This window comes from Amblyomma maculatum, chromosome 3, assembly GCF_055883805.1.
Source record: "Amblyomma maculatum isolate TAMU_Amacu chromosome 3, ASM5588380v1, whole genome shotgun sequence".
NCBI lineage: Eukaryota > Metazoa > Arthropoda > Arachnida > Ixodida > Ixodidae > Amblyomma > Amblyomma maculatum.
Window position 1 is genome coordinate 156,812,914 of NC_139346.1, and position 12,179 is coordinate 156,825,092.

At 42.6% G+C, this 12,179-nt stretch overlaps 1 protein-coding gene across 1 annotated transcript in view; it reads left to right on the forward strand.

Annotated features, from left to right (window-relative positions):
• LOC146196584 (leucine-rich repeat and WD repeat-containing protein 1-like) overlaps nt 1-12,179 on the forward strand; it is a 27,615-nt gene that overhangs the window by 11,971 nt on the left and 3,465 nt on the right. The window contains exons 6-12 of the mRNA XM_084598339.1: nt 1,117-1,231; nt 2,773-2,879; nt 3,946-4,138; nt 5,827-5,902; nt 7,238-7,375; nt 7,590-7,690; nt 10,357-10,524. Of these exons, the coding sequence (XP_084454465.1) occupies nt 1,117-1,231; nt 2,773-2,879; nt 3,946-4,138; nt 5,827-5,902; nt 7,238-7,375; nt 7,590-7,690; nt 10,357-10,524 (898 nt within the window). The remainder of the gene's footprint in view (nt 1-1,116; nt 1,232-2,772; nt 2,880-3,945; nt 4,139-5,826; nt 5,903-7,237; nt 7,376-7,589; nt 7,691-10,356; nt 10,525-12,179) is intronic.

The window sequence follows — 12,179 nt, forward strand, 5'->3', positions numbered from 1 at the left end:
AGTGACAACTGTATTCTGTGAGTGTTGTTTTTGTAATGGCTGATTATCGTGAACAGTGTGCGGCGGTGAAATTGTGCTTCCTGCTCGGAAAAAATGGAACAGAAACTCTTGAAATGTTAAAAATGGCATACAAGGATGATGCTATGTGGAAAACTCAAGTGTTTGAGTGGTTCTCCCGTTTCAAAATTGGTGAAATGTCAATTCATGACCAACCTCGTTTTGATCGTCCCTCCACGACCCGAACACATGAAAATGCTGAAAAAATTCGTGCAGTCATTAATATTTGACCAAAAAGGGTATGACCCCTGTTCCTCACCCCCCATACTCACCGGACCTTGCCCTGTGTGACTTTTTGTTTCGCGGAATGAAAAAAATACATAAAAGAAAAGCGTTTTGCTGATGTTGCGGAGGCAAAGAAAAAAACAACGGAGGCGCTGTTAAGCATCACAAAAGATGAACTTAAACAATTTTTTGAAAAATGGAATGAAAGATTAGACAAGTGTATTAGTGCAAGTGGAGAGTACTTTGAAGGAGATTGAAGGTTCGGGCTTAAAATGTGAATAAATGGGTTCAAAAGGAAATAAGTTCGGTTTCCTTTGGGTACCCCCTCGTATTCCAAGGTTTTTTAACAGTGGCTGTAGTTGTTGCATGGCATGCTTCGAAATGGAAGTATAAAGGTCTAGTCACACTTGTGAGTCGCAATGGGTCGCTTTCCACATCTTGTCTATCTTGACTGTCCATCATATAGAGTAAAGCTAACTTATGTTTACTTCAGCTGAGCCCCTAATTGGTTGCCGGTTTGCAACCAGCAGTCGCAAAGCTGTAAAATCGAGCAGTGGTCGAACGGCCTGTGACTGTCGCTTTGCAACCAATGCGACCATTTGCGACAATTGCTTTTCGACCAAAACGCTCGCACAGCCTCCGCGAGTTGCAGGTGTGAACGGGCCTTGACTTTGTCCTGTGTTGTGATGAGGCTGTGATAGCAGTAGAGTTGCTAGCACAGCCTGACTAAGCACGGCTTAGCTGATATTGCCGGCCAATTGTTCCTTTACAAGTTTTTTTTTGTGTTTACCTGCTGATATGTATGAGATTTCTTAAATTGGTGCCGCCTTGCAGGGGAGTGTGAAAGGTGCTGAAGTGAGTGCATTTCTACGCTGCCACTCGAAAGATCCTAATGACTCAGTGACGCAAGTGTGGCAAGCTGCCTTTCAACCAAAGGGCAACGAAAATGGTGAGCAAGTATTTTTTTTTTTCACATTTTATGCTGGTTCTTCTATTCTTGTGGGGCTTGCCACCCACAGCCATGGCTTGCTGCTTCTGGCACTGCTACGCTTGAGCATAATTTTCGTTGTTAGCTTTACTTTTCGCAAAAATGTCAAAAAGCTCAACTTGATTTACATGTTAAAACAGGGTGCATTTGTGAACGTATACTGCTCTATTAAGGCAAAAGCCTTTAATGGCTCATACTGTCAGCGTCCGTCCGGTCACACTATAGCTGCCAGTAAAATGACGTAATGATGACGTCATCAGAAAAATAAAAATTTTATCTCCACCGGGAATCGAACCTCCATCCTTCGGATCCCCAGATGAGCACTTTAAGCAACTACGCCACGACCGGGATTGTGAAAAGCATATCATACTTCTGCTTGTCTACTGTGTGAGGATGATAATAGTGATGACAATGATGTAATTAGTGATTATGACGATGACAGTAGTGATAATGACAGTGCATTTAGTTGATAATGATAATGAGAGCAAACGTGATTCCCCCTGTGCAGCAGCAACGCTTAGGCTTTCACATTTCTGCAGTGTAGATTCAACAGTGCTCTCGGAATTTTTAAAACTGGCCTTTGAACCAACCTCTCTTGCAGGCTCTTTGTCTCCTACACTTACCTAACTTCTTTGATGATGGTATTTAATTTTTGTTGCCTATTTTAGTGCAACAGAAGCCACAAAGGACAGTGATGAATTCAGGGCAATGCAAGGAGATAGAAACAGGAGTGTTTTCAAAGATGCGCTTCGTCTATTTTTTATATAGCTGAAGGATTTTTGCCTCAAGTACCGAATTTCTCACTTAGCGCTTTATTAACAGTGTGGAAGAGTGGAAGAATTTTTGGGTGCGGGCGAATGTGTAATTGCAGTCCACACTAAAAAATTTGTAATAAAAGCAGTAGTGGTTGTATGCCAGCAAAAAGTAACTGAAAAAATATACAATGATAACAACTGCCCCGCCGGGGTTGGCGCAGTGGTTACGGCGCTTGGCTACTGTACCGAAGGTTGCGGGATCTAATCTCAACCTCGGCGGCCGCTTTTTGATGAAGGCAAAAAGCAAGGCGCCCGTGTGCTGTGTGATGTCAATGCATGTTAAAGAACGTCAGGTGGCCGAAATTTCTGGAGTTCTCCACTACGGCATCTCTCATAGCCTGAGTCGCTTTGGGACATTAAACCCCACAAACCAAGCCAATAATGCATAACAACTGAAAAAAAAAAAAATTGTTATTCGTAAATATTATGGGGTCTCCTGACATGTAGCACAATGCTGCATTGTTTCCTGCACTGTCTGATATGACGCTCATTCAAGGCAGTGTATTATCGGCAATGGCTACTTTCTTGTCAATGTTGGTCATGTTAACATGTTTTATACAATGAAGTGTAGTAAGCAACACTTTTCAACAACATCTTTCTGTTCATCAGAACATGCATTGAAAAGAGTAGCAATGTGATAGAAAATATCTATAACCTCTTCATGCTACGTATAAATCTGGCTTTCAGAGACATCAGCAAGCATTGTTGCAACCTGCGGTGGAAGGGTTGTAAATTTCATAGACTGCAGCACGGGGACTGTTGTCAAACGCTACAGGCATGCTAACACCAAGGAGGTGAGGGAATGCATACGTCACTTCTCTGTATGCACATACTTGCGGTCAAAACGATCACAAGTCGCCTGTGTTATGCTGATGCACGTGACGATCATTTCGACTTAGCACGTCAAAGTGGAGTGAATTTGAAATTACTTATTAGTGGGATTGCGTTTGCATGCTGTTGTCACCACTTCCAGCGTGGTTGTTAACTCGGACATGACCAGGCAGTGCGCAAATTTTCAACTGCAGAGGATAGCTGTTACATATACTGTAACTGAACAGAATAAAAGCTCTCAATATTACTTGATTGTCCGGAAAACGCATGAATGGCCTCTATACTAGACTTATGCAGTGTGTGCATTTTACTGCTTATAACGCAACCAACACTTTGCTTATGTGTTCTCACTTGTACAAAGGGAAAGTGCATGGAAAATAACTGGCAAAAATTATGCTAAACGTCTTTTCAACTGGAGAGCCAGTATGAAAAACTGAATATGCACTATCAATTTTTGTCTCTCTATAGCAGTACTTTAATGCCTCGATAGTTTTTTTTTTGATGATCTCAAATTTCTTAAAAAGGTTCTTGCACTTCTCTTTTTCAAGGCATAGTGTTCTTATTCGCATAGTCAAGAGGCATTGTGCACTATGAATTGAGGCCACCTTAATGCTGACTTTCGGGTATATTGTGATCTGCAGCGTTAATGACTTGCTCATTGTCGGAATGGCTTGCACCTATTATATTGAATTTGCAGCTGCCTCTCGATGGCGAAGTCTCCTTGAAAAAAAAGAAAGGATTAGTAAAGCTGAAAATTTTCTCCCAAGATTGTTCAGACATTAAAAAGAATACAGAATGCTTGCATGGAATTAAAAAAAATTCTATAGTCACTTATTTCTGTAACCTTTCTCTCCTCCTGTAATTTTCTTGAGGAATATACGCTAATTTGTGACAGCTCAGTTTGACTTGGGCTTGTGCAAACGCAGTCTGTATAATGAAGAGCATGTTCACAGGATATTGTGTATAACTAAACTGTATAACTAAAGTGTATAACTGCTTGTTTAACTAAAGCATGCATTCCCCCTGTAGGAGTTCTTTTGCCTCGCATGGACATCGCTGCCCATTGGTGGGCGTCCCAGCGCCGTGCTCGCTGTGGCCGGCAAAGCATGCGAGGTCAGCCTGATCCACCCTGAGCAACTTGTGTGCTACCGGTCGTTCCAGGCACACAGCAAATATATAAACTCTCTGCTCTTCTGCCCCAACCAGCCTACTTGGTTGCTTAGTAAGTGGCTTTCTTGCAGACCCTTGTATTGCTTTGCTACCTCCCGTTTCATTTTATCATGCTTATCCGCCGTGGCGGTCGGCAGCATCCCACACTTGGGGTAAGTCATGGCAGCCACATTTCGAATGAAGCAAAGCGCAGAAACGTCTTCAGAAACTGCTAAGCGTTGGCATTTTGGTGCCGATAACATAGTTTAAGAAGGTTTCAAATTTGACTGCCATTTATACAACCAATTTGCTCAGCTTCTCGAAGCATGAGTTTACAGGGGAGTCATAGCGTCGAAAATATCTCTGTTATGGTTAGTGAACATGAAATTCAAAGAAAGGTTTAAATGTTGAGGCCCGGGTACCAAATGAGCACTTTTCAGATCAGAAAGCAGATGCTATGAGTACTCGGCCACAGACACCAGTGGCATTAATGCAAAAAATCTTAAGACCTTTCCTCTTGAAGCTGCCTCTAAACTGTCTGTAGATGCAACTTGCCCTGTATCTTGTAAGCACTCTCCTATCACTCATGTACTTGCAAGTCTTCCAACTGGCAGGCCTTTGGTTCATGGTCTAGAGTCTTTAGATCGGAGAGTCTTGTGAAACTGCTGTGTGTGTAATGTAGAAAATCATAACAATTAGCTTTCTTGGCCTGCTGATATGTGGTGCTTGACACATTGACAAGATAGTTTTCGTGAGCACATATGGGTCGATCTCTGATATATTGAGTGCGGACACATTGAATTATCGCATATGTCAGTCAGAGAATTCCTTTCAATATCCCGTACAAAATTATTGCACTGCCGCACGCTTTTATTGAATTCTCCTAAGTTAAACATTTGATGTATCGAACAGCACGTGCGCCCTTGCAAGTGGCGCTTCTACTAATGACACTTGCGTGATAATTTTTTGCTTGCCGAACAGCACCGATTGTGGCCTTTGGTGCCTACTGGCTTGGCTGCGCTATCCACACGTAGACACTGTAAAGCTGCTTGATGTTAAATGTGAGTGAAAGTAACCTTCGGCCTGGCTGCGCTGTTCTCCATGAGGCACTGTTACAATGCGGGGAAGCCAGCTATTGCTATAACAATGACCGTGCAATGAAGCTGACCGACGGCTATCAGTGTCTCACCAAGTTAGCAGTGCTCTTCCTGCTGCCAAAAGTTTTGCAAAAACTAGTAGTAACTTAAGGTGACTGTGCATTTAATGCACAGGTTACACGATTAGGCCTCTTATGTTAGGCTGGGGCTAGCTACAAACCAGCGTCCATTGTGACTTCAATGCAAAGCAGGCTAGGCCTAGCTATGCCCAATGAGCAGCACACTGCCAGAATGCCGCCGGGCAGCACGTAGCTGCAAAAGTCTCGTCGCGAGCATTGGTGGACTGTACTTTCAGTTTCTGGTTGCAGATGTAGACTTTCATTGCATGTATCAATTATCGATATATCGATCGATTTCACTATTTCTTTCAAGTTTGATATATCTAGGACCAACTGTAACTGCTCTACTATTTACAAGATGACAGAAGAGATAGCAGATAGATATCAAACTCAATTGCATCTATCCGGTATATAATGACTTCTCACCATACCTTCATGCAATGAAAATTTAATTTATGGACATGCAAAACCTTGCAAAACGTTTTTAAAACTTTACTTAATGTAGACTGAGTCATCCTGTGATGTTTGCTTTTTGTCGCCTTCAGGTGGCAGCATTGATGATAACATTCACATTTGGAACATCGGAATTCCCAAGGCACCTGAATACGTAACAAAGATCGAGTATGTTGCATTTTATTGCTATTATTTATAATAAATTTATTATTGCTTTAATGCTCATTTTACCGGTATTCCTCTGCCATTTCTTTTGTTTCTTTCTCTCAAGGCTGCTCTCTAAGGTGAGATGCAAGAACTGTTTTTTTCTTCCCTATCTAAAGTATATTTTTATTCATAAAGAGCTTAACTGCACAGCATTGATTCTTTTATTAAAGCTGTACAGTGGTCCACAGACCTTTCTAGAGCTTTAGAACGACATGGGCTATTGTGAATTTATGACAATCTGAAAATGGACTAAAAGCTTTTTATTCCTTTCACAGTAGCCTCAAATGCCTGTGCTAGAGTAGTTATTATGGAGCTACATTAGTCACATAGTCACATGTTCGTTTGACTGTTCCAAGTACAGTTGGTTGCAGTCTAGGTTCTCGTGCCATTGCGAAATCACAGTCTATACAGTCAAGCCCAGATTTATTGAATTCTGATGTTTCGAATTATTGGCTGTATATATACAACGGACAGGTTGCCCCCTTGCAAAATGTTGTGGAAATGTAGAGGAAACTGGCGCATATCTCGCCGCTTGTTCAATGTACTGAACTGCACGTCGCACCCCTGCACTTGGTGCTTCTCCTAATGACGCTCTTTTCACTCGTCGAGGCGGGTCAGCCGTGTTGCCTGGGCACCTGCTGGCAATGCTAGTGCTGCGAAACCACGTGACTAGGTGAACTTGTGTGCTTGAGGGTAGCCTCAGACCTCTTGCACTCGTTTTCCAGGCCACATATTGCCTTAATGTGGGGAAGCAAATCCTGGTGGCAGGCCTCGCTTCTTTAATTAGGCTATTCTCATTATAATGTACTGTTGACACAATTAGTGATCCTAAGATAGGTAGTAGCTGTTTCCGGGACATTTTCCACCAGTGCATCCCTCGCTAGTCACTGCTTCACACACTGCCAGCACGCTGGTTTGTAGTGCATCATTGCAAGAAGCACATTCCTAGCTGGGGTGCAACATATTCTTAATTCTGAGTTACAGATAAGCTTATCTGTCACCATTTCTTTTGTACTGATATACTGAATAGTTTCTTGACCCCCTTCAAGTTCGATATAACCGGATTCGGTCTCTGCGTGTAGTCAGAAATAAACATATTTTTGTTTTCGTGCTTGAGTAGTTGTAGCACGTGCCAAATTTAGGATTTTGGCACAACTGTAGAAAGCACACACGCAGCTTCGTTAGCTTCTGCACAGTACACTATTCCGCCAGGAACTGACGAAGCTGACTCCGCAGAAGTGTTTGCATCGATTTTAGTACTTGTTGGGTTGAGTTCTTTGTCTCATTTTTCTCCAGGAAGCTGCTCACCTTGAGGCCGAAAGTTGAAATTCTGCAGTTATGTGTGAGCACTAAAAATGAACTGCTCTTGGCAGCCTGCCATGGTGGCCTGTTTGCCTGGAAGTTCGATCAGAAGTCTGTCGTGAAGGTTGACAGGTTGGTGTATTCAGATGCATCATCTTTGCGTTGCTTACTGCTGCAATTGAAAATGAAAATAAGCCCCCGCTAATGCGCAATTGTAGTTTGTTGCTTTCCTCTTCACAGCTAACCTCTGCCCTCACATTAACGGTTCATATTATTTTTATTCCTCACATGATAGCTAGCGCATCGATAGCCACATTCATTTATTTTGCATGGTGTGCATTTGCAGGTTTCCAAATGTTGAGTTCTGCTTACCAGGAAAAGATGGAACGTCTGTTGAAAAGGAGCCTGTGGTTGATGGCTTGGTTTTAATACAAGACGACACAATTGGTACGCCTCTTTTTTTACATCATTTTACATCATCACACTTCAAGGTGAAAAACAAAAAACAAATGCGTTCTCAGGTTATGTGATTTGACAATAGTGGCAGCAACCTTGTGTAGTTTTATGGAGGCAAATTTGTGACAGGACTTTGTGGCATCAAAAGAGTTTCTAATATCGAATGGCCTTTTGTGATGTCCTTCTCCTTCTCGTTATGCAGTTCACATTTTTCAAGAAGACTGCTAAAATGATGCTGATAGTTGAAAAGCACGAATCACCGGTGCAGAAAGATCAAACATGTCCAAGTTCCTAATTCTTCCCTCTTCTAGAAGTAACAGAGTCACAAATACTGTGATTAGGTGACACTATATTGATTATATTGGAATTAGTCTTCCTGTACTCTGCAATGCATTGTGTCAGGGCAAACCATTATTGAAGAAAAGCTAGTAGTATTGATGAATAATGCTATTTTCACATACTGTTATCAGATTGGCAAAGTGTTTGCATACATATGCTCTTCTCCTTTGGCATGCTGGCAAGGTGAGGCTAACGCTGTCACTTGTCCCACATGTTCTTTCTACTCGAGTCACTTATTGCTGGTTAAAATGTTAAGAAAAACAATTCTAATGGTAGTGTGAGGGGGCAGCATACCAAAGCTGTCAGTTGAAATCGCCTGTTTTCAAAGCCAGTTTTTCTTTTATTTCCGTGACATGCTACTACTTATTTTGCTTAAGGGGGCATGGCAATTAAAGTTATTTTCATAATTTAGTTTATGAATAAAAAGTCACATTGACCCAGCCATGTAACTTTGCGCGCTGAATAATGGTTGAGTAACTACAATTAACGCCATCATTAATGGGTCCATTAAAAGCCATTAACCAGAATAATATTAAAATGTGCACCAACAATAGGTATTCCATCAGTCCCCTTTGCAACACCACGGCCGGTCTCGAGGGAGAGAGCGCGCGCTCTTTCTTACGGCCTTCTCAATCGCCGCGGGAACAGTGGGAACTTTTCTCCTTGAGTTACGCTCTCCGCCACCGCAAGGGGCGCAACCTGCTCACTGTTCACTCCGCGTCTGCTTCAGTGGCGGCGGGTGGCTTTTGCCTGGGTTCGCGCTGTCGCTCGTGAGTTTTATGGTGAGTGCAGCCCCGAAATTAAAGAGCACAGAAGGTAGATGCTGCAGCGGCATGTCGTCAACGTACCACACGTGAACGGATATAAAAACCACTGTCGTTCAGCATGGCATACATTGCGGCACAGTAGCTACTTTTGTCCATTTTAATCCAAATTTTCCCCAAGCCTGTACAAGAATAGGAACAAAAAAAAAAATGAATTAGCAGTGATCACATGGAAGCTTCTTCAAGGCTAACATGACAGCAACTCGTCAGCAACAGCAAAACCGTCTTTCAGCGCTAGATGCGAAACCATTCATGTAGCACCGAAGATGAAAATAATTTACGCGGGCGAAGCTAAACACGAGCCCGCGTTTCCCTTGCGCGTGAACGACTGTGGCGGAGGAGCAGCAGTGGGACGGTGGCGACCCCACCCAGGCGCGGCGGGCGGTGGAAACAGACCCCATTGGAGAGGCCGTAAGAGAAGAGATGCGCTCTCTCCCTCGAGACCGGCCTTGGCAACACAAACATGTTTAAGCTAGCATCATTAGCATTGAACATATGGACGATTGAAAATGATGCTCCTCCTCTCTTCCCTCAACTCAAGCCACGCCGGAGCGGAAGAAAAAAAAGAATACAAGCCGCGACGGCGCCACACCATGCCACGCCTCGTCCTGCTTGCTTAACTTGGGAGCACAATGTTTGGGAGCGTACAATGAGCCTACTATTGAGCGTACAATGAGCCCAGCAGCCCCACTGATGTCAGTGGGAGGCTAGCGTGCTGCAATGCATCGCAGAAATTGGCTGTGAGTGGTTGCCAGAACCACTTTCTAAAAATTATTTGCAAATTATTGGCTCCACCCATCAGAAAATTAAGGAAAAAGTGTATTAGTTTTGGATGTCAGCACGTTTGCAAAGTTCTGTTGCGTGAAATTAAGCTATTAGTTTCTTTTTAAACATCTATAGTACTAACTTTAAAAATTAAAAGTTTTATGAAAAATCACTTTAGAATTTGAGTTGTTAAAGGCAAATACATAGAAATTAAGAGCTAATGTTCCACTCTTCAAATACTTGGGAGTCATGCTCAAAAAATACAATTTTACTATCATCTGTACAATCATACTACTAACTGCACGGAATAAATGTAAGAGGTGAGAAATTCAGTTGTAAAGTTTATTCCCACATTTGACTCCCTTATTGCCTTGTGTGGCCTTTGGATGGCCTTATCTGCTTCTCTCTCATATTCGCGGTGGCATTGACGTGGATCATGCTGCGGCGTCGGGAACCCGTGGAATGCGTGATGCTCTGGGATGATCAGAAGCACAATTGGCATTTGATGACTACAAGTAAAAAAATTGTCATTCTCATAATTTGTACTGTCTACGTCAGTATATTTTTTCATCACAAGCTTGATGAAGACCTTGGGGTTACGAAAAAAAATAAAATCGAATTCATTTTATTTCCCCCGCTTTCCTGTGACCTGCATTAATCAGCTGCAGTTGGTGCTTCATAATGTAGTATTTCTTGCCTTCTTTTGCCCATTGGAATTTTTACCTGCAGTTAGCAAATGTTCAAGCACCGGCATGATCGGCACATGGAAGCTATCCGCCCATGTGACTACTCTCAAGAAGCACTCGCAGAAATTGCAGAAAGTGAAAGTGAAGTATGGAAGCACGTTCTTGTGGAGCGACACCAAGGTTGATTACCTTTACCCTTCAGCTACACATGGTGAGTCATTTCCTTCTTTGAAGTTAGTCTCGCACACCTTTCGTTCATTGGTTATGAGAATACATTTGGTTCAGTCAAAACATCAGCAGTCATGCAGGCATTGTGAAATCAGGGTGTAGATGAGTCATGTGAAAGTGCTAGGAGATATCTATAGTGGCTATACAGCAACCATAGTTCTCTATAAAGAAATAAAATTCCTATAAGGAAAGGTATTAGGCAAGGCGGCACAATCTCTCCAGCACTATTCACAGCTTAGAGCAAGTATTCAGAGCTGAAATGGTAACAGTTAGGGTCTTTTTTTTAGGGGATAAGGGCTGACAGAGAACACCTCAGTAATCTGAGATTTGCTGATGACATTGCTAAGTAACTCGGGACGAATTGTAAATTATGACTGATGGCCAAGACAGAAAAAGCAGAAAGGTAGGCCTTAAAACTAATATACAGAAGACTAAGGTAATGTTAAACAGCCTTGGAAAGGAAAAGCAGGTTACAATAGGTAGCAAAGCACTGTTAGTGGTAGACGAACATGTCTACTTAGGTAGTAACTGCAGATCCGGACCGTGAAAGGGAAACAACTAAGAGAATAAGACTGGGATAGAACGCATTTGGCAAGTACTTACTTGCAGGTCATGACTAGCAGCTTACCAGTATCGCTCAAGAGAAAAGTATGCAACAGTTGCATCTTACCGGTACTGACCTATGGTACTGAAACGTGGATGCTAACGAAAAGGATTCTACTGAAGTTGAGGACAATGCAGAGAGCTATGGAACGGAAAGTGGCAGATGTAACGCTGAGATAGAATGCGTGCAGAAAGGGTCAGAGAAGAAACTCGAGTTAATGACATTCTAGTCGAAATCATGTGAAAAAATGAGCATGGGCAGGACATGTCGTGCGAAGGAAGGATAACCGATGGTCGCTAAGGGTAACAGATTGGGTTCCAAGGTAAGAAAAGTGTAGCAGGGGGCAGATGAAGTTAGGAAGTCTGCAGGTGTCAAGTGGATGAAGTTAGCAAAGGACCGGATTTATTGGAAAAATATGGAAGAGGCCTTTGTCCTGCAGTGGGTATAGTTTGACTGACGACGATAACCTTGCTTAGCTTCTCTCAGCTTGGTCAGAAATGTGTGACATGGTTTTGATTGTGGCCAGGCTGCTATAGGTGCGATGTATGCGTTCTCAAGCCATTGGATTTTAAGAACACTCCAGTCAGTCCAGCTTTCCTCGTGTTGACGTGATGGAGTGGACTTGAAAGCAGTGCTTGTATGCATGATGCCAGTACTGTATAAACCGTATTATATGTTGAACCCTTTACCTTGAAGTGAAAAGAAAAAATAAATAAAACAAGGAAAAAGAGTGGAGGAGCGCATATATTTTCATTGGCTGTGTCTCTGCATCAACGGAGCTATGATCTCACTCCAAACTTTCAGCAGCGTCGTCGAAAGACAACTTTTCGCTGCTCACCACCTTCCAGAGTGTATCATCTATACTCCGTTTCATACATCAAGTGCAACACTGTCAAAACTAGAGCTCTTGTTTGCGCTCCCCGCATCCGCGATGAAAAATAGTGCCTGCTCTTGACGAGAGGAAATAATAGTTGCTTTGTCTGCAAACTTAATACATCTTACATTTGCCATTAATTCCATAAAAAGCACCTTTT